The sequence below is a fragment of the Pseudorca crassidens genome, chromosome 19 (genome assembly GCF_039906515.1).
Source record: "Pseudorca crassidens isolate mPseCra1 chromosome 19, mPseCra1.hap1, whole genome shotgun sequence".
NCBI classification, from domain to species: Eukaryota; Metazoa; Chordata; class Mammalia; order Artiodactyla; family Delphinidae; genus Pseudorca; species Pseudorca crassidens.
The window spans coordinates 20467513-20492888 of record NC_090314.1 but is presented as its reverse complement, the minus strand read 5'-3'; the positions used below and the strand labels follow the sequence as shown (position 1 = coordinate 20492888).

Below are 25376 nucleotides of genomic sequence, written 5' to 3'. Positions count from 1 at the left end.
ATAGTGTGTGTTAAATGACTGACATTGGGTGGCACAAGAGGCTTGTCTCTGGTGAGTTAGACACAGTCCTGGGCAGGAGTCCAAATTAGATGGGTTGGCATTGGTCCCACTCTTCAGACCCATCTATCTTTGGTCTCTCAAATTAAACCCAAAGTGGCATCCATCTTCACTCTGGTCTCCCACTCCTTCCAGGAAGACTTCCTCCTTTTCCTGCCGAGCCTGATCTAGTGGAGCAGAAAAGTCCAATGCTTTGGTACAGAGTAAATCTTTATTTTATTTATTTATTTATTTTTTTGTGGTACACGGGCCTCTCACTGTTGTGGCCTCTCCCGTTGCAGAGCACAGGCTCCGGACGCGCAGGCTCAGCGGCCATGGCTCACGGGCCCAGCTGCTCCGTGGTATGTGGGATCTTCCCGGACCGGGGCACGAACCCATGTCCCCTGCATCGGCAGGCGGACTCTCAACCACTGCACCACCAGGGAAGCCCATAATGTAAATCTTTCTACCTCCTCTCTCCCCATCCCACCCCTAGCCAAAACCAGCCAGACTTGTGTGATTGTGTCCCACTCCTTCCAGTAATCTGCTCTCCCTGTCTGGCTGTGTTCACAGACAACCTCCCAGGCAACACAATGCCTTAACCCAGCAAAACTGAAAATATCCCCAGAAAGCTCCTAGGAAAATGACCATGATTTTAGCCTGAGTGGCCTTCCAGTACCTGCTTCTACAATTAGTGAGTCAGCTTTGATCTGATTAAAATTCATTGTGCACATGTTGCCACGTTAGACACAGTGACAGTGAAAGACTCCAGTCCTCTTGGTGGAAACCAGATCCACTCTGGGTAAACAGTTTTCAACTCTGGACAAGGGGGGTTGGGGGACACTCCAGGCAAAGCAAACCAGAATTGCAAAAGTACATAGTGTGACACAAAGCAGGGAGGCTGGGGTGGAGGGTGTATGTTGGGGGATGACAGCAAATGGGGGCTATAGGTAGGTAAGAGCAGAAACAGGAAGCAGAACTTCCTGTTGTAGGTGGGGAGCACTGGGGAGTTTTAAGCAGGGGAGTGACATGATCTGACTTCCATTTTGGAAAGTTCACATTAGCAGACTGAGAATGGATGGGAAGGGGGCTTCTGACTAGAGATAGAGGAGCTCGCATTAAAATGATCCGGGAGAGGGCTTCCCTGGTGGCACAGTGGTTAAGAATCCACCTGCCAATGCAGGGGACACGGGTTTGAGCCCTGGTCCGGGGAGATCCCACATGCTGCGGAGCAGGTGGGCCTGTGCACCACAACTACTGATCCTGCGCTTTAGAGGCACGAGCCACAACTACTGAAGCCCACGCGCCCAGAGCCCATGCTCCGCAAGAAGAGAAGCCACCGCAATGAGAAGCCCGCGCACCGCAATGAAGAATAGCCCCCACTCGCCGCAACTAGAGAAAGCCCATGCGCAGCAATGAAGATCCAACTCAGACAAAAATAAATAAATTAAAATAACCTGGGAGAGATGTGATGGGAGTCTGAACCAGAGAGCAGATGCAGAGGGAAGGGGGGGGCCAGAGTTGAAATGATTTGAGAAAGCAGAATCGAGGGTCAGAACTTGGTGACTAATTGTGCAGAAGGTGGTATCAGAAAAGCTCCTATGGTAACTCCAAGACATTGTGTCCTGGAGATTGTCACTGACCAAAGCCATAAGTTTTTCTCCCCCAGGGTGTATTTATTTTGAAGAATAAAGGTGAAACAATTTCCCTTCACACGGAAGGAAGACACAGTCTTCCATATTGCACCAGACCAATCTCTTAGAATCACGTTTCGCAAAGTGGTGGAATAAGAGGTGTAAAAGTTGTGCAGGGACGTCAGAAACAGTGACTCTTGTGGACAGAAAGGTTTCCTTTTTCTATTTTCTTTCCATCCTGATTAAGTCAAGGTGAAATCCTCAGTAAATCTTAAATACCTGATAATCTTCTTTTGAGCCAGAGAGAGAGAGAGAGAAAGAGAGGGAGAGGGCAAGCCCACTTCAGGTTCAGAAACTTAGACAGACAACGGTACCAAGCTAGTCATTGTTTTGTTTTTCTTGAAACATACATTTAGGCTTATCCCTCTAATTAAGACACATGATTCTGGTTTTCATTTATATAAATATTTTAAAGTTTCCTTTTGAAATACATGTACCTAAAAGGGGAGATGTGAGTTGATTTAGGAAAAATATTAAGTAAAACATGGTACACGAGACAGAAATTCCCTGCTGGTCCAGTGGTTAGGACTCCGCACTTCCACTGCAGGGGGCCCGGGTTCGATCCCTTGTCCGGGAGCTAAGATCCCACAAGCCAGGCTGCACTGCCAAAAAAAAAAAAAAGTACAGGGAATATGCAGATGTAACAAGAATCATGGCACATGAAAGGCTGAAGCTTAAGAAACCCTGTCCTTAAAACACCTATGGCTGTAAAAAGAAACGAAATTGAGCTATTTGTAATGAGGTGGATAGACCTAGAGTCTGTCATACGGAGTGAAGTAAGTCAGAATAAAAAAGACAAATACCGTATGCTAACACATATATATGGAATTTAAGAAAAAAAATGTCATGAAGAACCTAGGGGTAAGACAGGAATAAAGACACAGCCCTACTGGAGAATGGACTTGAGGATATGGGGACGGGGAAGGGTGAGCTGTGACAGGGCGAGAGAGAGGCATGGACATATATACACTGACAAACGTAAGGTAGATAGCTAGTGGGAAGCAGCCACATGGCACAGGGATATCGGCTCGGTGCTTTGTGACCACCTGGAGGGGTGGGATAGGGAGGGTGGGAGGGAGGGAGACGAAAGAGGGAGAGATATGGGAACATATGTATATATGTAACTGATTCACTTTGTTATAAAGCAGAAACTAACACACCATTGTAAAGCAATTATACCCCAATAAAGATGTTAAAAAAAAACACACAAAAAAAACCCTATGGCTGGTTAGGAAGATAAATCCCAAATCAAAACAAATCTTCAGGGACTTCCCTGGTGGCCCAGTGGGTAGGACTCCACGTTCCCAATGCAGAGCTCCCAGGTTTGATCCCTCGTGCATGTGGCAACTAAGAAGCCCGCATGCCACAGCTGAGACCCGGCACAGTCTAAATAAATAATAAATAAAAATAAATAAATATATTTTTAAAATCTTCAGCATAACCTAAGTATGTATAATTAAAGAAGACTGCAGTTGTCTGGAAGGACCCAGTGATTAGGGTTTTGAGCAATTATGAATGAGGATGAATTTGGGGCTAAGGGCTCAGCAAGAGTAGGGGGTGATGGAGCTGAACATATACCAGGGAAGAGTCCCCTTTTCCTGTCAAAATCCCCAAGTGCCCCCTGGGGAAGGGACTTCTCCCTTGAACTGCGCAAGGCAGCCTGAGAGGTCTCCCCAGAGAGCAGCACTGTTTCACTTTGTGGTTTGTTTCTGCAATCAGCTAGGAAATAAAGTCTTCAAATTAAACTCTTCGGGAAAAAAAAAAAAAATGTACTTGAGGGAGAAGCAAGGGACAGATAGGTGTAACTGTATTAGAGGTTGTTGTGAGCCTTAAGAAGGTGGTGGCTTCCTGCTTAGCAGGTGGTTCTTCCAGGAACCCAAAGCCCTAGACCCCAAAAATGGGTACAACCACTTAGATGTTTGAGAGAAACATCTCCAGATGGGGTGAGCGGCTGCCCCAGGAGCCCCTGATGGGACGTCTGGCTTGGTCCACGGTGGATGACTTCGTCCCCCACACGGTGTAGACCCCAGTGAGAGGTCCCTTCATCCACTGGCATTTCAGCTTCAGTTCTTCTCCTTGGGAGCATTTTCTGTTTTGTTTGAGTGAAGGGTGCTATTTTCCACAGTGTACTGGAAGGGATATGCTGACAGAAAACGTGAGACAAAAGCAAGGAAGCCAGAAATGATAACCTTTGTTCCCCACGTCTATGATTCTTGTGCTTTGGCTGCAGCTTGGGGAAATCACGTGGCCAGCCAATAAACCCCACGCGGACAGAGGCCCCATTATCCAAACCACCTGAAAGGATGGTATTTAATCAAAGGACCTAAGAAGCTAAAACCCTGGCCTCTAAATTCTTGGCACTTTCAAAAGGCAAACATCAAGGTGACTCTGGGTGAGAAGATAAAGGCTCCATAATGCACAAAGTGAGAACAGAGAGCCTTTGAATGGTCACCTGGCACAGAGAGGCCCTGTCCCTGCTTAGGCAACTCAAGGCCACTACACTGAGAACTGCCACCCACAACAAGAAAAAAAGAGCACCTCGTGGCTTGAGAGCTGTGTCCTATCAAAGTGGATGCCCAGGTCCTGGTCTCGACTGGGACCTTATCAGAGGGTATTAAGGTTAAGAGACTTGACTTTGGGAACACTGGGCCAGCTCCCAGCTCTGCCACGCTCGGCTGACTGGCCCTGCACAAAGCCCTCAACCGGTCCAGGACCCCCACCCTTCCCTCGTATGTTGACAGAAAGATGGTAACACTCATCACGCAGGGTGGTCACGAGGCTCAGAGAGTAAATGAGCAGATCACAGGGGAAGACTCCTGCTTGCTCCTGTTTTCGAGGATTCCTGTGGAAATTAGGTGTGAATCTACAGATGTTAGAGATCAAGATGTGTGATATGAAAATATAGTTATGTCATTTTTGCTGTGGTTATAATCACCCTGGCATTCTTCCAGTGTCCTCATCTATTACATCAATTCTTTCAGCAACCCTTTGAGGAAGGCAAGGAAGGGCGAATAATAATTATTTCCATTTTACAGGGGAAAGAGAGGCAAAGAAGTGAAAGGCACCATCAAAGATTGTCTGGCTGGTTTGTGTGGCAAGGCTTTCTGCTCAACCCATCCAACAGAGCTGGACTTCCACCTCTCCAACAGGTGCTAACAGAGCCTGACAGCCTACAGATGAATCGTAAGGAGAAGAAAGGGAGGGGAAGGCTGTAGATCAGGAGACTTCAGAGACATATCAACTGTTGATAGGGTATGAGGGTTCTTCCTGGGGGTGATGAAAATGTTCTAAAATTAGATTATGGTGATGGTTTCACAACTCTGTAAACATACTAAAACACATTGATTTGTACACTTTAAATAGGTGAATTTTATAGTATGTAAACTATATCTCAACAAAGCCATTAAGAAAAAGATATATCAGGGTTTTTTAGGGTTTATGCTAGGGATGCATGTTTGCGTGCTAAAACTCTAAAGAAATGCAAGTAAGTGATTACTATAAAAGTCAGGATGCCTTTCAGGTGGACGGAGGGTTTTGTGATTGGAATGGGGCACATGAAAGAGCATCTGGGGTGGGCAGCAAGGTTTTCTTTCTTTCTTTTTTTTTTATAAATTTATTTATTTATTTATTTTTGGGCTGCATTGGGTCTTTGTTGCTGTGTGTGGGCTTTCTCTAGTTGCGGCGCGCGGGGGCTACTCTTTGTTGCGGTGCGTGGGCTTCTCATTGCGGTGGCTTCTCTTGTGGAGCATGAGCTCTAGGCATGCGGGCTTCAGTAGTTGTGGCACGTGGACTCAGTAGTTGTGGCTCATGGGCTCTAGAGCACAGGCTCAGTAGTTGTGGCGCACGGGCTTAGTTGCTCTGAGGCATGTGGGATCTTCCCAGACCAGGACTCGAACCTGTATTCCCTGCATTGGCAGGTGGATTCTCAACCACTGGGCAACCAGGGAAGCCCAAGGCTTTATTTCTTGACCTGAAAGGTAGTTACAACTGTGTTTAATAATAATAATAATTATTATTCCTTACACTGCACATGTGTTTTGTGTAGTTTTCTCTGTCCATTCTGTTAATATAATAAAATGATTCTAAAAAATAGGGGAAATCAAGTATGAGATGAGACCGTGTGCCAGCCAGACTGTAAGGACCCCCCCCACCTCCTGGTATTCATGCCCTTGTGAACCCCAACCCCTTAAATGTGGGCGGGACCTGTGACTTGCTTCTAACCAATAGAATAAGGCAAAGGTGATGGCATACGTGTGATTATATGTCCCTGTGATTACATTATATAAGACTTAATGTCCACCTTGCTAGGAAACTTGATCTCCCTTGTTGGCTTTGAAGAAGTAAGCAGCCATGTTGCAGAGGCCCACCAAGTAAGGAACTGAGGGGGGTCCTCAGTCTGACAACTCACAAGGAACTGAAGCCTGCCGACAACCACGTGAGCTTGGAAGCAGATCCTTCCCCAGTGGAGCCTCAGATGTCACCCGGCCCCAGTTCACACCCTGACTGCAGCTTGTGAGACTCCAAAACAGAGGCCTCAGCTAAGCTGTATCCTGACGCCTGGCCCACAGAAGCTGCGAGAGAATAAATATGTGTTGTTTGCAACCACTGAATGTGTGATAATAGTATTACACAGCAATTGATAGCACGCCCCTTGTGTGTGTGTAGGGGGGGGTCCCCTAAAATCAATCTCATTTTCAGTGATGCACTAGAAGGACTCACAGAACTCAGCAAAGCTGTTATACTTACGGTTACAGATGATTACAGTGAAAGGATACAGGTTAAAACCAGCAACAGAAAAAGGCACATAGGGCAGAGGCCAAGAGAGCCCACTCACTCCTCTCTCAGTGGAGTTATGGGGACAATGTTTAATGCTCCCAGGATGACGTATGACAACACACACGGAATACTGCCAACCAGGGAAGCACATTCAAGTCTTGGTGCCCAAGGCTTTGACTGGCGGTCGGTCATGCAGGCAGACTCACCGCCCAAGTGGCTGACCTTAGTTTCCAGCCCTTCCAGAAATCAAGCTGATACTGTGTGGCCCAAGGCCCTCAGATAAACACACTCTTATCAGGCAGGATATTCCAAGGGCTTAGATACTATCTCCCACTCAAGAGCCTGTCCTTTCTTGTAACCGGTCCGCCAGGGTTTGAACAATGCAAGCCTGCTGGGTTAAACATTTACTTTGCATCCCTTAACTTTGGAAGCGGGATGTTAACTTGAGTCAAGTTGACTCCCTGCTTGAAGGCAGAGAGACCAGGAAATCAACATGGTTTAACACCAAGGGAATGTTTATACGTTTATTTGCCTCATAGTCAGAGAGCTTCCAGGGAATAAGCCATACAGCCAGAGGCAGGGTGCAGAGGAAAGGCAGCAGAGACTGGGCACTCAGAGACGAGCTTCACTTGATCAGCCACGGAATAGAAGGCAAGCTTTCCCTCCTCAAGGTCCAGCCAGATGCCCACCACACTAGGTCTGTTTGAGCCAAGGACAGTTTTCTTGACCATGTCCCATGCAGAGAGCTGGCTAGTCCCTTTCCACTCTACATACCAGGAGTCCCTGGTCCTTCCCAGGATCTGGTCATGCCTCATCCCCCAGGAAGCCACCCCAACTGCCCAGTGGCTACATCGCTGAGTGTCCACTTCCCAGTACTGCTGCCCAGAAGAGAGAGCCTGGGAACATAAGGCCTGGCAGGAGGGAAACCTCTCATGACTCCAGGGATAGGGCTGTGGGCGGTGAGATACAGTGATCCTTGGACACCTCCAGGCTACAGGAGAGGCTCCCTAGGTCAAAGGTTGGATTGATGACCCCTGGGGAAAAAAACCAGAACAGGACTAGCCACCTCTGATGGTTCATGCTAAGAGGTCTTCAAATAGCAAAAGGCAGATTTGTGTCTTTGAGTGTGATAAAGTTTTACACATCCTGGCATTAAAACTGGTGCATCAAGGGACTTTCCTGGTGGCAAAGTGGTTAAGAATCTGCCTGCCAATGCAGGGAACACAGGTTCAAGCCCTGGTCCGGGAAGATCCCACATGCCACGGAGAAACTAAGCCCGTGTGCCACAACTACTGAAGCCTGTGTGCCACAACTACTGAAGCCCGTGCGCCTAGAGCCCGTGCTCCGCAACAAGAGAAGCTACTGCAATGAGAAGCCCGTGCACTGCAACGAACAGTAGTCCCCGCTCGCCGCAACTAGAGAAAGCCCGTGTGTAGTAATGAATACCCAACACAGCCAAAATAAATTTTAAAAAAATATATTGGTGCATCAACTTGCAGTAGGACCTTGTTATACATACCCTTGATGTTGTTCTAGTAACAATACCCTCCTTTCTCACCTTAATTTCTACTTACCCATTAGCCCTCTTTCAGGAAGCCCCCTGCCCCAGCAAAAGTCACGTCTTGGGGCTTCCCTGTTGGCGCAATGGTTGGGAGTCCACCTGCCGATGCAGGGGACGTGGATTCGTGCCCCGGTCCAGGAAGATCCCACATGCGGCGGAGCGGCTGGGCCTGTGAGCCATGGCCGCTGAGCCTGCGCGTCCGGAGCCTATGCTCCGCAACGGGAGAGACCACAACAGTGAGAGGCCCGCGTACCGCAAAAAAAAAAAAAAAAAAAAAGTCACATCTTGCTTTTTCCCTAATACTTTACCTGATCTCTTATGATACTTACCATCTTCTACCTGTAGTACAGTGATTGATGACCATGGCTGTTTATATCTCTCCACTTACACATGATCTTCCTGATTAAGGATCATGTCATTCATTTTGTATATTTCATAATGTTTTCTTTTAAGGGAGTAAATAATTACTAATACACAGCATTCCTACTCTAGGCTCATACTTACACACATTCATTCAGCCTCATGACAATCCCACAAGGGAAGTAAGTACTATTATCCCCATCTTACAGATGAGGGAACTGAGGCTCTGAGAGATTACGTGACTTGTCCAAGATCACACAGCTAGTGAGAGGAGGAGCTGGGAGTCAAACCCAAGCAGTCTGGCTCCAGGATCCGTGCTCACAAGGACCACTCCAGACTCGGACAGTGATGGTAGTTAAACAGGTTGGGGGATTGGCAGTTGGCAGTAAATGGTGGCCCCAGCATGGATGCCCAAAGTTGCCTGGGTTCTGAGTGCTCATGGGTCTGGCTTAGCCTGGAATTTGGGAGTCTTCAACTCCTTTTATCTTTGTGATCAGGTCCCCATGGAGAGGGGCCAGGTGTGGGGGAACTAGCCAAGGAGTGAGCCTAACAGCAGAGAGATGGACACAGCACGCTCTTGCAGCTCCTTGCTGAAGCAGGTCAAACCCAGGTTGTAAGCAGACCACATACTTACATTGAGCGAACGAGGAAGCCCTCTTGGGTGCCAGGTGGCTCTGGTCAGGCAGTGGGCATGAGGAGGAAGACAGAGCTTCTGGGAGTTCAACTATGGAATCAAAAAAATTGGGAGAGGGGCTTCCCTGGTGGCGCAGTGGTTGAGAATCTGCCTGCCAAGGCAGGGGACACGGGTTCGAGCCCTGGTCTGGGAGGATCCCATGTGCCGCAGAGCAACTAGGCCCGTGAGCCACAATTACTGAGCCTGCGCGTCTGGAGCCTGTGCTCCGCAACAAGAGAGGCCGCGATAGTGAGAGGTCCACGCACCGCGATGAAGAGTGGCCCCCACTTGCCACAAGTAGAGAAAGCCCTCGCACGGAAACGAAGACCCAACACAGCCAAAAATAAATAAATTAATTAATTATTTTTTAAAAAAGCAACGAACAGTGAGAGAGAGAGAGAGAGACGTTTGAGAGAGAGAGAGAGAGAGACATTTAAAAAAAAAAAATTGGGAGGGGAAGAAAGTCCCATCAAAAAAAGGCAAATAGAAAGTATCCAAACATCATGATCAGCACATACAGCTTGTCCTCCTCATCATCAGATCTTGATCAGGCAGTACATCCAGCTTAGGTACATCCAGCCCCATGTTCTTACCATGGACTTTTTTTTTTTTTTTACTGTCTGTTTCCTCACTGAGTTCTAAGCTCCTTGCTGGCAGAGACCTTGTTCATCTCTGTATTCTAAGCACAAGCCCATCGCCAGGCACATAGGAAGTTTTTCATGCATATTTATCAATATGCATGATAAAGGGATCACAGCCTCATGCAAGGGATCACGGGCACCCTGACACCCAGAATATCCACGCCCCCCAGGTCAGTGCTTTAAACTGTTATAAAACTGGGGAACATGAGATTCATCACAACTGCTAGGACCTATTACCTCTCAGTGTACATTGAGGGTTTCTTTTTTATTGAAGTATAGTTGATTTACAACGTTGTTTTAATTTCTGCTGTAAAGCAAAGTGATTCAGTTATACATATATATATTCTTTTTCATATTCTTTTCCATTATGGTTTATCACAGGATATTGAATATAGTTCCCTGTGCTACACAGTAGAACCTTGTTGTTTATCCATTCTATATGTAACAGTTTGCATCGGCTAATCCCAAACTGTACTAAAGTTTAATTGTTACCTTAAAACTACTATGTGCTTGCAATGACCATAGTTAGGTAGAATAAGGGACAGTAAGGGAAATGTCAGAGTATGGACTGTGAAGGTGAAATTTTCCCCTATTTGTACCTTGAGGTGACAGCAGCATAAAGTGAATCCAAGAGTCAGACTGAGAAGAGACAGAAGGCCCTATCTAGGGTGTGGGCTGTGAACACTTAGGTCATGAGAGCAGGAGAGCTGCCCTTCAAGAAGCCATGCTCAAAATCTACGTGGGGTACCACTCTTCTTTCTATTGAGCTGATAGGATTTTACTTATCGTTAATCACAGTTTTAAAAATGTTTGTAAGAACTGCTAGCTACTTCTTTCATTTTTTAGCTAACACAAGTTTTTCCCCTAGTGATAGAGAAAATAATCTACACTTGACTGGTTGGTTCTTAAAAATACTTAGAAAAAAGAAACGAAATTGAGTTATTTGTAGTGAGGTGGATGGACCTAGAGTCTGTCATACAGAGTGAAGTAAGTCAGAAAGAGAAAAACAAATACCGTATGCTAACACATATATATGGAATCTAAGGGAAAAAAAAAGTCATGAAGAACCTAGGGGTAAGACAGGAATAAAGACACAGACCCACTAGAGAATGGACCTGAGGATATGGGGAGGGGGAAGGGTAAGCTGTGACAAAGTGAGAGAGTTGCATGGACATATATACACCACCAAACGTAAAACAGATGGCTGGTGGGAAGCAGCCGCATAGCACAGGGAGATCAGCTCAGTGCTTTGTGACCACCTAGAGGGGTGGGATAGGGAGGGTAGGAGGGAGGGAGACGCAAGAGGGAAGAGATATGGGAACATATATATATGTATAACTGATTCACTTTGTTAAAAAGCAGAAACTAACACACCATTGTAAAGCAATTATACTCCAATAAAGATGTTAAAAAAATACTTAGAAAAAAAGAAACATGAGGTACATTCATAAATATTGAGTAGCTATTAAATAAGACACTGGTAACTATTACAGAAATGAAGTATTTTGATATGTTAATCTCTCTGGGTATAAACTCAACTGCTTACCCACTGATTATGATAGGTTTCATAAAAGAACAAAAAATGATAGTTTATTAAACAATTGATTTGCCAGAAATATTTGTTATATAAACTTAATTGCTGAGAAATTTCTTTAAAACAGAATCTAAAGAATCTCATTTCTCTACTAAGAGAATAAGCTACAGGCTTTTTTTTTTTTTTTAAAGTAGCCAGGATCCCTTGGGAATTTAAAATAATAATTTCAAGAACAAACCATTCTAAGCAGAATTGTTCTGCATAAAATTACAGTTGACCCTTGAATAGCACAGGTCTGAACTGCGAAGGTCCATTTATCTTTTTCAATAAATATACAAAAATATATGTGGATCAAAAATATATGTGGATCAATAAATATATGTGGATCAATAAATACACAAAAATATATGTGTAGAACGTCACGTGCAAGACTTGTTTTGAAGTGGATAGCCTTTCCTTACATAAGCATAAGGTGAGTGATATTTAATATAAAATTAGTAGTGTGTTAGTTTTCCTTCTCTCCAGTTTTCTTTCTCTCCCTCTCTATCAGCCTACCATCATAGGTAACTGTTTTGTTTTAAAAAAATAACAATGTTCCTAATACTGTGTTATGAATATGACTGTAATATTGTATGCCATAAAAATTTTATAATGATTAATCCATTAGTGTATAGGTTAGGCTACCACAAAGCAAGCATACTGTTGCTTCTTTGTTATCAATGCATGAATAGTTACACCTGTAAATAAATGTTTCTTTTTTGCATTATCTTTTTTGCATTATCTTTTCATTTTTGATGTCTTTCTTTTTTGCATTATCTTTTCATTTTTGATGTCTAGTGTTAGTAATATGTATAACATCCTCAGTGCTTTTTATCATATAAGACAATGTGTATGTAGATACTGACAGACAGACGATTCATCTCATAAACAGATGATGTAAACTTACAGTATAGATAGCTACAGCAGAGTACTGTAAATGTATTTTCTCTTCTTTATGCTTTTCTTAATAAAGTTTTTTCTCTGGCTTACTTTATTGTAAGAATACAGTATATAATACATAAAACATACAAAATATGTGTTAATCAACTGTTTATGTTATCTGTAAGGCTTCCAGTCAGCAGTACGCTATTGGTAGTTAAGTTTTGGGGCAGTCAAAAGTTATAGTGAAGACTTCCCTGGTGGCACAGTGGTTAAGAATCCGCCTGCCAATGCAGGGGACACGGGTTCGAGGCCTGGTCCGGGAAGATCCCACATGCCACAGAGCAACTAAGCCCGTGCGCCACAACTACTGAGCTTGCGCTCTAGAGCCCGCGAGCCACAACTACTGGAGCATGCGCACCTAGAGCCCGAGCTCCACAACAAGAGAAGCCACCGCAATGAGAAGTCCACGGACCACAACGAAGAGTAGTCCCCGCTCGACGCAACTAGAGAAACCCCACGTGCAGCAACGAAGACCCAACGCAGCCAAAGATTAATTAATTAAAAATATAAATAAATAAAATAAAATAGGACTCCTGTTTACAAAAAAGAAAAAAGTTATAGTCAGATTTTTGGCTGTATAGGCGTTTGGTGCCCCTAACCCCCATGTTGTTCAAGGGTCAACTGTACTCCTCAGTAATTAAATTTGTATTACAAATAATCACCCCTGCTGGGTAAGCTACACCAAAATGCTTATCAAAACTTTAGTGTGCATGAAAATCCCCTGCAAAGTTGTCAAAAATGCAAATCCTTGGGGCTTACTCCCAGAGATGCTAACTCAATAGTCTGGCCATGGGCTTTGGATTCTGCTTTTTTTTTAAGGGTGGAAAGATTTTTAATTAATATTATGAAGTCACCATAATACAGATATCAAAGCCACAAAAAGAACATATAAGGAAGAAAAAAAAAACATAGGCCAACAAACCTGGAGATTATCTGCATTCTTATTAGTGTTACAGAGAGGCCCGGGTTATACTCAAGAAACACTGTGCCCTTTAGGCTGCCTGATTTCCGTGGCAGCTCATGGTGTGTTTACATAGGGTCAAAGGAAACCATTGTGATGAGGCAGTCAAATTGCTTAGCAGCTGTTAAAGTGCTGGCTTGAAGAATAACTAATCTATTGTCTTAAAAACAATCTTGTGAGAACTTCAGGAAATGATGTTTCAGGAAATAGGCATATATTCAGATCTTATGTTTTAAAACTGTCCTGGACTGGTCCAAATAATCAAAATCAAAATACCAAAATAATCAACGTTGTACTTGCTAAGGCATACTTGAATTTTCTAAGTTAAATTTTAAAAATACTTAATATGTATACTTAATTCCTCAAAAAATTAAATATAGAATTGCCATATGATCCAGTAATTCCACTTGTAGGCATATATACAAAAGAATTGAAAGCAAGATCTCAAAGAGATGTTCATACCCATACTGATTTGTAAAGGTATCAAGATATATTAAGTAAAAAAAGAAAAGCAAAATGCAGAACAGTGTATACAATATGCTAACTTTTGTGTAAAAAAAAAAGATTGGGGGAGATAAGAATATAAACTTGTGTTTGCTTGTACTTACAAAAGTAAATTCTGAATGGACACTTAAGAAAACTAGTAAAGGTGGTTAACTGGGGGAATAAGAAGAATTGGACGAGAGTAGGAACACAACGCTTTTGTTGTGTCTTTTTATATTTTTTGATTTTTGAATTAAAATTTTTAAATTTAATCCTCAAGTTTAAAGCTCGAGTTCAGATTTTAAATTAGGAACCCATCCTAAATTTAGGAGCACACAGGAGCTAAGAGGTCACCTTATTTCTCAGATCATTTTTGGAACAATTAATAAACTGTACTCTAACTGGTTTCCTTAAGAAACTTTTCCCAAGGAATCATGCTTCTCCACTTAAATAAGAAACTTTTTAACAGAGCAAGATGATTTAAATATCTAAAAGCTCTAAGAGATACGTCTCTAACGCATACAAAGCCTGCCGTGGCCGAGTCAGGAGGCAGAGGCAAGGGAGACCAGAGCACTTGTCTAAGGGGCAGGTGTGAATTGTTTTTCAATCCTGAGCCACTGAACAACAGCGAACCTAAAAGTCAGGACAGAAAGGTTGTTTTCTACATTGTTACCCTTTATTATTAAACACACTGGCCAGAGATTACAGTTGAGTAGAATTTTTTTTTTTTTATTTTTGCGGTATGCGGGCCTCTCACTGTTGTGGCCTCTCCCGTTGCGGAGCACAGGCTCCAGACGCGCAGGCTCAGCGGCCATGGCTCACGGGCCCAGCCGCTCCGCGGCATGTGGGATCCTCCCGGACCGGGGCACGAACCTGTGTCCCCTGCATCAGCAGGCGGACTCTCAACCACTGCGCCACCAGGGAAGCCCAGTTGAGTAGAATTTATGAAGAACTATATACAAAGTTGCATGCTTCATTAATAAGGACATTTACTAGTGAAAAATAAAAAGCTGCCTATTTCTGAATCTCCTCAGGTAGATAACACAGATGCACGGTGAGCAAGCAAAATCAGATCTAGGTTCTGGATTTATAGATCTTAGAAAACGAGTTTCTATCTATGAAGGGCCTGTGATACATCACACCTCCAGTCAGGTCCAAAAACACATCCAGTCACAAAAATAGCTCAGCCCACTCCTTCCTCATTCACACCACAGGGATAACACAGCTGGGCTCTCAGATCCTGTCCCCAAAAAACAAAGCCACGGAACGCTGCCCCAACTTCCATAATTAAACCTCCTCTACCAAATAAAATCAACTCACCCTGCATTTGTTCTTCAAGGGCCTCTTTCCACATGAAGTTTTCTTGTAATTTTTCCTGGATCTCTTCAAGGTCATGGAGATGTCTCTCATTTTCCCCTCAGGTGTGTTGGAAGTCACTAGTTTTGGAGAAGCCAAGGAAAAGTCCACCCCATCTGACAAAGCCTACTGATGAATCATTTAAAAAAAAAAAAAAGAAGAAGAAGGAGAAGGAGAATAATAATAATAGGAAGAAGAAGAAAGGAAGGAAGGAAGGAAGAAGGAAAAAAGAATATCTCTTAAGGAATGCATCAAATATATTCCAGTTCGGGGCTTCCCTGGTGGTGCAGTGGTTGAGAGTCCGCCTGCCGATGCAGGGGACACAGGTTCGTGCCCTGGTCCGGGAAGATCCCACATGCCGCGGAGCGGCTAGGCCCGTGAGCCATGGCCGCTGAGCCTGTGCGTCCGGAGCCTGTGCTCCGCAACGGGAGAGGCCACAAATATATTCCAGTTCTACCAACCATCTATAATTTTCTACTTACCTCCTAACGGGTTTTTCAAAACATAGTTAGGTCCTCAAAGTATGCGCCTTGAAAACAATCTGGAATGATACACAGTATGGCAAAAATACCAGAGAATGGCGATTTCTTGGTGATGGGGTTACGGATGATTTTCATTTGTCTTTTCAACTGCAATATATTTTCTAGTATTTTGTACAACAGATATGGGGTTCTTAGCTCATACCCCCAAAACATTTGAAAATTTTAGGCCCATCTTATAGGGGCTTTACAAAATAAATAATACAGACAGTCACTAAGATAAGCTACAGAGGCTGAAATAATCTTCCCCAGACTGCTATCATAACTCTTCCTAAGGGCCAAGACAAACATGTTGCCTGCATACAGGCCCTGCTCTCTGGGGCCTCTAACACACACTCCCTGATTTTCTTTAACTTCAGGTCCTGTTATTCCCCAACACAGACTCTCATCTGCTCACCACCTTCCCACCTTCAGCACCTGACTTTCCTTCCCAACTTTGCAAAATCCATTTCCCATTCTTTTTGCCAATCATAACAGGGGTAGGTACCACCTGCTGAATATTTTCCACTGCTTACCTCTAATTTGCCTAACAACTTTCCAAGATAGGTTTATTATCCCCATTTTACAAAAGAGGGAGTTCATGGAGGTTAACTATATTGTCATAGCTAATTTGATTGCCCCACATTTTCACATTGCTCAAGCACTTTTTTAAGCAAGATCTTTAAAAAAAAATCTCCACATTAAACCAATGAGGTGCAGGCCATGGATCATTTTTGTTTGTTTTACAGATAGAAATCTGAGACTCAGAAAGATGGAATGACTTGTCCAAGGTCATAATACTAGTGAGTGGCAATGTCAGGACTTATGGACAGACTCTCAGACCTTCTACCCTAACACACTGCATCCCTGAGGACCCATTTATTCACTCACTCAAATACACTGGGTGTTTGTTGAGCGCTTACTATGTGCCAAGCACTGTGTTAGGCTTGGGGATACAAGAGTGAACAAAGGAACAAAAGCCATTAAGGTCACTGCCCTCATAGAGCTTAGAGTCCGGTGCAAGGGAAGAGGGATGAAAGACATTAATAAATTATGGTGCCAATCATGATCAAGTCACAACTGTAACAACTGCTACAAATGAAAGGTACATGGAATCATACGTAAGAGCCTGTAATAAGGGGATTTGACTTGTTCAAGGAAATCAGTGAAGGCTTCTCCAAGGAAGTGATAATCTAGCTGAGGTCTGAAGGATGAGCAGGCACTACCTACATGACAGAGTAAAAGAAGAACATTCCATGGTGTGGGCCCTGTGATGGGAAGAAGTGTGACACTCTGGAGGGAACAGATCAGAGCAATTAAAAGACTTTGGTAGAAATCCAGGCAAGAAATAGTCATAGGATTGGATTAGAGTCGTCTTTAAGGAGCTGAAGAATAGTAAATAGGGGGCTCCCCTGGTGGCACAGCGGTTAAGAATCTGCCTGCCAATGCAGGGGACACATGTTCGAGCCCTGGTCCAGGAAGATCCGACATGTCAAAGAGCAGTTAAGCCCGTGCGCCACAACTACTGAGCCTGCCCTGTAGAGCCCGCGAGCCACAACTACTGAAGCCCGTGTGCCACAACTACTGAAGCCCGTGCACCTAGAGCCCATGCTCCGCAACAAGAGAAGCCACCACAATGAGAAGCCGGCGCACTGCAACAAAGAGTAGTCCCTGCTCTCAGCAACTAGAGAAAACCCGCGTGCAGCAGCGAAGACCCAATGCAGCCAAAAATTAAATAAATAATTTTTTTTTTTTAAAAAAAAGAATAGTAAATAGATTCAAGAGATGTTTAGGCAGATGATGGAAGAGGTGACATGATTCCCAGGTTTCTGGCTTGTGCACTTGGAAGGGCTACAGGGTCAGTTGCTGAGACGGGGTATTCCAGAGGAGAAACAGTGCAGGACGGATTAAGTGCGATGTGTCTTTGAGATGCTAAGAGAAGATGAGAAGGAAGACACCAGACCAGAACTCAGAGAAGGGTCCAGGCTGAAGCTATATTTGTGCACAGAGGTGGTAGTTAAAACCACAGGAATGCAGAGGACCACGTAGGGGGAACAGACAGCGACCTACAACTCAGCCTTGAAGAATCCCAGCATCTCACTGCTTAGCAGCGGAGAGTAAACCTGCAAAACAGACTGAAAAGGAGCAGCTGGAGAGAAATGCAGAAAGGCTGGAAGACTCGTGTCCCAGAGCTAAGGGAAAAGAAAGCTTCAAGAATGAAGTTGTGAAAAGAAGCAGACTCACAGATATAGAAAATAAATTAGTGGTTACCAGTGGGTAGAGGGGAGGGAGGGGCAATATAGAGATAGGGCAGTGGGAGGAACAAACTGTTGGGTGTAAGATAGGCTACAAGGATATATTGTACATACAGGAAATATAACCAGTATTTTCTAATAACTGTAAATGGACCGTAACCTTTCAAAATTATACAAAAATTTTTAAAAATTAAAAAAAAAAAGAATGAAGTTGTGGTTGACTGTGTCAAAGGCTGCTGAAAGGCCAATGAGGATAAGAGCTAGAACATCTACAGGATTTGCGTAGAGGTCACGGGTGATCTTAGAGCTGGTTAGGTGGAGTGATAAGATAGAACTAGCCCACTTGAAGCCTTCTTACCTCACCTCAAGCATTCCAAACTCCCGATCATCCCTGTTTGGTGGTGAAGAGCATGGTAAAAGACAGGGACTTAGCGCATCCTTCAACTGCAAACCAATTCAGGTTGCTCCCTAGCTGTCCCAGGGAGCTGTCCCTAGCGCCACCCCCTGGCACATCCTTTCTTCTCCCAGATGAGCCTACCAATGCTCATTTCATTGCCTGGTTCAGATTCTGGGAGATGTCTCTGACTCTGAAGGCTCCTGTATCTATAAGCCGTTCCACCAGCTCTGCGAGCCCCCAGCCAACTTCTGTGATGCTCTTCTGTGCCACCGCCTTTAAAAGAGCAAAGCAGAGCACAAAGCTGGACCCAGGAACCAGTTCTAGACAGAGGGAGCTGTAAACACTGGATAAAGGAGGCAGGCAAGGAAGTGACAAAAATGTCTAGAGGGCAAGGAGGTAAGCTCCCTGGACCTTTGGCATGCCCATTTCCCCCTACTGGTGGTCCAGTGGCCATAACAGAGAACCAGAGTTCATCCATAGGATGGGGGAGGGGGAGGGGGTGAGGCATGAAGGGAAGCCTAGGGGTCATTTTGAACAGGGGAAGTCAGAGACGAAATAGGGTGAGAGCCTGGAGGTTTGGCAGCACTGGTGGCAGCTGATGAGGTGAGTGGAAGGCATTTGGCTCGGGTTTCAGCTCCACTCTCAACTCTGACTGACTCGTCCTGTGTCTTTATCACTCCTTTCATAAATAAAAGCGACCATTCCTCCTTTTCTTCAACAGTGAAAAGGATCGACTATGAAAAGATCTTGGAGACTTTAAAGTGATGTGCAGATGCAAACTCTTTTTGTTTGTTTATTGACATCCGTCACATTTAAAGAAACATTCAGATGAGAATGCTAAACCACTCCACTTCCGGAGCTTCATCTGCTCAGCTGCCTGGCTGGGAATGGGAGGAAGTTTTGCAGCCAACACATTCTGGCAACACCCTCAAGACCTGGTCACAGTCATCTGAGGCAGGCGGGGCCCAGACTTCAATGGAGAAATTTGCATTACCTCCAAAAGAGGTCCTACAGAGAGCCACAGAAATACAAGATGTTCATCATCTTCCTCTAAATAAACCAGAGCTTTTAGAACTTTGGAGGGACATTTTTCACTTTTTAAATTATGCTGGAACCTCAAAAACTGGAGAACCAGTTTTTCATCTCTAAGAAGCACTGACGTCCCTCAAAATAGCATGTGTTTTGGAAGCCATATGCAGACTATTTTATAGAGGAGGTGGCTGACCACGGGTACAATTGTTTGCTCTTAAATTTCCAGGTCTCACTCTTAAATATTCAGGCAGCTGGAATTCTGGAATGGAGTCCTTATCTAGACACCTGAACAAATTAAAAACTTTAAAAAATAAGTGTGTTGCTTTTTCCATCCATAAAAGAGCTGCACACTCATTGTGGTGAGTTTAGAAAATACAGAGAATGAGAAAGAAGAAATGTTTTAAATTATCCGATATCCTACCATCCATAGGCAATCATTTTAATTTAAAAGCCAATGGAAAGTATATTCAGTCACTATAAGCTATACTAACAAAGGGTTTTAAGGACCTGAGGAATAATGCTGTATTTATTTATTTATTGCCTGCACCACTTGGTTTATAGGATCTCAGTTCCCCGACCAGGGATTGAACTCGGGCCACAGCAGTGAAAGCGCCCAGTCCTAACCACTAGACCACCAGGGGACTCCCAATGCTGTATTTATAACCAAAAAGAAGAGAACAGCTTTATTCATAATTGCAAAAAAAAAAAAAATAACCAATATGTCCATCAAAAGGTGAATAGATAAACTGTGGGACATCTACGCAATGGAATATTATTTGACAATAAAATGAGCTATCAAGCCACAAACCTTAATTTTGTTTAATGAAAGAAGCTAGCCTGAAAAAGCTAGATACTGTGTGATTCCAAAGATACGACATTCTAGAAAGCGCAAAACTAAAGAGATAGCAAAAAGTCAGTGGTTGCCAGGGGCTGGGGAGAGGGAGGGGGTACAAAGAGGCAGAATGCAGGGGATTTTCAAGGCATAAAACTGTTAACTACAGATACATGACTTCATGCATTTGTCAAAATCCATAGAACGGTACAACACAGAGAGTGAACCCTGATGTAAACTGTGGATTTTAGTTAATAACGACGTATCAATATTGGTTCATAAATTGTAACAAGTGTACCAAACTAATGCAAGATATTAATAATAAGGGTAACGATGAGGTGTATATGGGAATTTTCTGTACTATCTGCTCAATTTTCTGTAAGCCTAGAACTGCTCTAAAAAATAAAGTCTATTAATTAATTTTTTTTAAAAAAGAGGAGTGGATAGCTCCAAGCTCTTTTACCCTCCACCAACCCCGCCCCCACCCCCACCCCCACACACACAGAGAGAGAAACGTCTCAAGACAAGCAGAAACTGTCAGAACCAACTTTGTCAGAACTCTGGCAGACACTGACTCAAAAAAGCACAACCTGGCAGTAGGAAAGCTTTGTGGCATTTTGACTTGCTCTTGCCCCGTTCCCTTCCTGGCTCAGTGATGGTACTGAAAATTCCCAGCGTGAAACTCTGGTCCTGGTTCCCAAAGGAGCAGAGCAGATCTTATTCACAAACCATTGTGTCTGTCTGTTCTAACCTGGCTGGGGGCTGCCTGAAGGAATGCCACAGGGTGCTTATCTTTGTTTCACCTAACCCAGAGCTCAGACCAGAAAGGTGGTGAGTATTGCTCAGAAGTTCTGCAAGCGGAGTTAAACTTGCAGGTGTCTGGGGCAAAAGACTGTGGTGGAAACAGACAATAACCTAAGTCCCAGAAGCAAATAGACCAGGAGCAAATAGACCTAAGTCCCAGGAGCAAAAGTTGGGGAAAATTGGAATCCTACTTTGTTAATGGGAATGCAAAGTATTGTTGTTGCTGTGGAATGCAGTTTGGCTGTTCCTCAATAAGTTAAACACAGAATTACCATATGATCCAACAATTCTACTCCTACCCAGAATAACTGAAAATAGGAACTCGGATACTTGTACATCAACGTTCACTGCAACATTACTCGCAATAACCCAAAGGTGGAAACAATCCAAATGTCCATCGATGTTTGAATTGATTCAAAAAAAAAAAAGTGGTATAATCATACAAGGGAATTATTATTCAGCCACAAAAAGGAATGAAGTTCGGATACATGCTACGACATGAATGAATCTTGAAAACATTATAGCAAGTGAAAGAAGCCAAAGCCAGAAACAAACTGACAAATATTGTATGATTCCACTTCTGTGAAATATCTAGAGTAGGCAAAGTCACAGAGACAGAAAGTAGAATAGAGGTTACCAGGGACTGGAGGGCAGGGGAGGGAGAAATTATTGCTTCATGGGTACAAAGCTTGTTTGTGGTGATGAAAAAGTTTTGGAACTAGATAGTGGTGATGGTTGCACGGCACTGTAAATATAATGCCACTGAATTGTACATTTTAAAATGGTTAAATGGCAAATTTTATGTTATATAATGTAAACATATTTTAGCACAATTAAAAATTGTCAGAGAGACACAGTGGGTGCAGAAAGACTGGAAATAAGTGGAAAGAGGCCAGGGTGGATAGCGCCTAGGTTGATAGGATTTCTGATTTTGATTTTTTTTTTTTCTGCTTCTTCATATTTTTCTGAACTTTCCAAATAACGGGTTCTACGTTCAGACTGAGAAAAGTAACGTGAAAATACAACCAGGAGGAGAGGAAGCGCCGTGGGGATAATGGGAGGCAGTCGGCGCGCGCGGGCGGATGGAGGTCAGAGGGCAGTCTCTGGTCCCGCCTTCCTACCGGCAGCTGCGCTGTGCGGCGCGGGGGCCCGGGCGCTGGGTTCGGGCCCTCCAGCTCGCGTGCCTCCCGACTGTACTTGTCCTCCAGGTCCTGCACCATCGTGTTCTTCCGCAGCTGCAGCGGCCGCTCGGCGCCCTCGCGGCAGGTGGGGCAGGACCCGTGGCGCCCTGCGCCCCACAGACCCATCAGGCAGTTGTGACAGAAGCTGTGGCCGCAGGAGAGCCTGGCGGGCCGGGCCAGCAGCTCGTGACAGATGATGCAGCCCAGGTCGTCCTCGGCCAGTCACATGGGGACGGCCGGGCAGGCGTCCAGGCCCGCCCTGGTCCCCAGACCGCCGCCGCTCCGCCCACCCCCGGGGCTGGCGCGCGGAAGTCAGGGCTACGCCGGGGGCTGCCAGCCCTGCGGCTACGTCTCCTCCTGCTCCTCCCTCGCTCTCCCTGTCCCCTCCTCCTTCGCTGCAGCTTGGGTCCACCCTTGATTCCTTTTTTCCAGTCCTTTTGCAAGCTGATTTATGCGCTGGGAAATGCGTTCGCCCCAGGCCGTTAGAAACCCACTGATGTCCCAAAGATTTTCTTTAGCTTGATGTCCCCCATTCCCATCAAAGTGCAACCCTGGGACTTCCCTGGCGGTCCAGTGGTTGGGACCCCCGCTAACACTGCAGGGGGAGCAGGTTCGACCGCTGGTCGGGGAACTAAGATCCCACATGCCCCCCGGTGTGGCCAAAAGATATAGATAGATAGATGATAGATAGATAGATAGATAGATATAGATAGATAGGTAGATAATAAATAGGTAGAAAGATAATAGATAGATTAGATAGATAATAGATTAGATAGATAATAGATAGGTAAGTAGATAGATAATAGATATATTGGATAGGTAGATAGATAATAGATTAGATAGATTAGATAGATAATAGATTAGATAGATTAGATAGATAATAGGTAGATAGATAATAGATTAGATAGATAGGTAGATTAAATAGATAGATAATAGATAGGTAGGTAGATAGGTAATAGATAGATTAGATAGATAGGTAGATAGATAATAGATTAGATAGATAAGAGATAGATAATAGATAGGTAAAGATAGATCGATAGATAATAGATAGGTAGATAGATAATAGGTAGATGGATTAGATTAGATAGATAATAAATAGATAATAGATTAGATAGAGTGATAGATGGTAGATGGATAGATTAGATAGATAGATTAGATAGATAGATTGGATAGATAGGTAGATAGATAATAGGTAGGTAGATAGATAGACAGGTAGGTAGGTAGATAGATTAGATAGATAGGTAGATAATAGATTAGATAGATAGGTAGATAGATAATAGATTAGATAGATTAGATAGATAATAGATAGGTAAAGATAGATCGATAGATAATAGATAATGGATAGATAGGTAGATGGATTAGATAGATAATAGATTAGATAGAGCAATAGATGATAGATGGATAAATTAGATAGATAGATTGGATAGATAGGTAGATAGATAATAGATAGGTAGATAGATAATAGATTAGATAGATAATGGATAGGCAGGTAGATTAGATAGAAGGGGCTTCCCTGGTGGCGCAGTGGTTGAGAGTCCGCCTGCCGATGCAGGGGACACGGGTTCATGCCCCGGTCCAGGAAGAGCCCACATGCCGCAGAGGGGCTGGGCCCGTGAGCCATGGCCGCTGAGCCTGCGCTCCGCAACAGTAGAGGCCACAACAGTGAGAGGCCCGCGTACCACAAAAAAAAAAAAAAAAGATTAGGTAGATAGATAATAGATAAGATAGATTAGATAGATAGATACCCCAACAACTCTTGGGAGGAGGAAAAGGAGTGGATTCGATTTAAGAACTCTTTTCTGAGAATGCGCCCACTAGGTGTCATCCAACCACTCCAAGTAGTGAGGGGTTGAAGAATACTCGGTGCAGAGAGCTGTGAAACTCTTTACAAATACCGATGTTGTTTGGCCTCCACTCCCAGAGAGTCTGATTTCATTGTCTTGGGTGGAGCCCCAGCGGGGTATTTTTAAAAACCTCCCCCAGATGATTCTAATGGTGCAGCCAAAGTTGAGTGACCCCTAGACTTTTAAAATCGCTATTACAATGCAGAAGTGAGCCACTGTTTCCTTACTGCTCTCTGCTGACTGAAAGCACATTACCCGATAGACTTCAGGACAAAAATACTAAAGTTTGTTTTCTTTTTTTCTTATAATTTAATTTTTAAAAATTTTTATTCATTTATTTGTTTATTTATTGGCTGCGTTGGGTCTTTGTTGCTGCGCCTGGGCTTTCTCTAGTTGTAGTGAGCAGGGGCTGCTCTGGGCTTCTCATTGCAAGTGGCTTCTCTTGTGGAACACAGGGTTCTAGGTGCGCAGGCTTCAGTAGTTGTGGCACGTGGGCTCAATAGTTGTGGCTCTTGGGCTCTAGAGTGCCAGCTTAGTAGTTGTGGCACTCGGGCTTAGTTGCTCCATGGCATGTGGGATCTTCCTGGACCAGGGCTTGAACCTGTGTCCCCTGCATTGGCAGGCAGATTCTTAACCACTGTGCCACCAGGAAAGTCCCAAAGTGTGTTTTCTTCAGGTAACAGGCCTGGCTCTGGTGGGGCTTGCTCTCTTCCTCCTCTCTTATTCCAGTCCCAAGTGCATTACAAGTAGAAAATATAAGAGCTTGGAAGAGCAAAGTCCCCAAGAGACAAAGGAACTTACAGGCTTACACAGCAATAACTGAATGGCAGAGAACAGGGCCTGTATCTCCGTGATCTGTTGAAATGAACTAAAAATGTCTTATATTTTATTTTACCCCATATTGCCTGGTGTCAAAGTAGGTGCCAGATAATACAAATTTGTGTCTATTTCCAATACTGGAAATGACAGGAAGTAGTCCTTAGCGCTGCTCATCCAAGTTTCCAGCTCTTTCCCCGTCTAGGCACTTGGTAGGATTGGTACTTCTCTGACACTCTTGAAACACATAGAAGTAATACGTCAACTTCACATCAGCTTAAAAGGCTAGTAAGTCGTTGCATCTTTTTCTGCCAGCTGCCCTAACTATAGAGATGAAATCGTAATTTGGTGGCCCCTGCCGGCCCACACTAGGACATGCAGTAAAGGAGAGAAATAAACCTGAGATATGTTTAAGTTACTGAGATTTAGTGGGTGCTTGTTGCTGCAGCATAACCTAGCCTATCCTGACTGATAGATTACCTGGATTTTGTTCCAGAGACTTCTCATTTGAAGTAAACTCATAGCTTCTCTGCACCTGTCTTTTCTGGAAAAGAAGCACAATTCCAGGCACATTTGCTTAAATCTTCCATCTTAACAAATAAAATTTCCTTTGATATAAGCCTCCCTCTAGCCACCCCTCC

The 25376-nt window shown here is 44.1% G+C and overlaps 3 protein-coding genes across 6 annotated transcripts in view; all 3 read right to left on the bottom strand.

Annotated features, from left to right (window-relative positions):
* The window catches only part of RHOT1 (ras homolog family member T1), a 70464-nt gene extending 61585 nt beyond the window's left edge, over positions 1-8879 (bottom strand). The window contains exon 1 of the mRNA XM_067715558.1: positions 8081-8879. The gene's annotated coding sequence lies outside the window, so the exon portion shown is untranslated. The remainder of the gene's footprint in view (positions 1-8080) is intronic.
* RNF135 (ring finger protein 135) lies at positions 15-24819 on the bottom strand. Its single transcript, XM_067716073.1, is given in 11 exon segments — positions 15-7081; positions 7084-7478; positions 7480-7540; positions 9062-9151; positions 15021-15101; positions 15104-15182; positions 15440-15447; positions 18368-18430; positions 18433-18499; positions 22016-22373; positions 24815-24819. Coding segments are annotated over 11 exon segments (1266 nt in total). The 3' UTR covers positions 15-7022.
* The window catches only part of ADAP2 (ArfGAP with dual PH domains 2), a 34049-nt gene continuing 32908 nt past the window's right edge, over positions 24236-25376 (bottom strand). Inside the window, exons 12-13 of one of the 4 annotated variants that reach the window (XR_010937513.1) lie at positions 25216-25279; positions 24249-24529 (exon numbers count right to left, since the gene is read on the bottom strand). The gene's annotated coding sequence lies outside the window, so the exon portion shown is untranslated. Of the gene's footprint in view, positions 25280-25376 lie in introns of all 4 variants that reach the window. The other 3 variants (XM_067715825.1, XM_067715823.1, XM_067715821.1) reach the window with 3 other exon arrangements.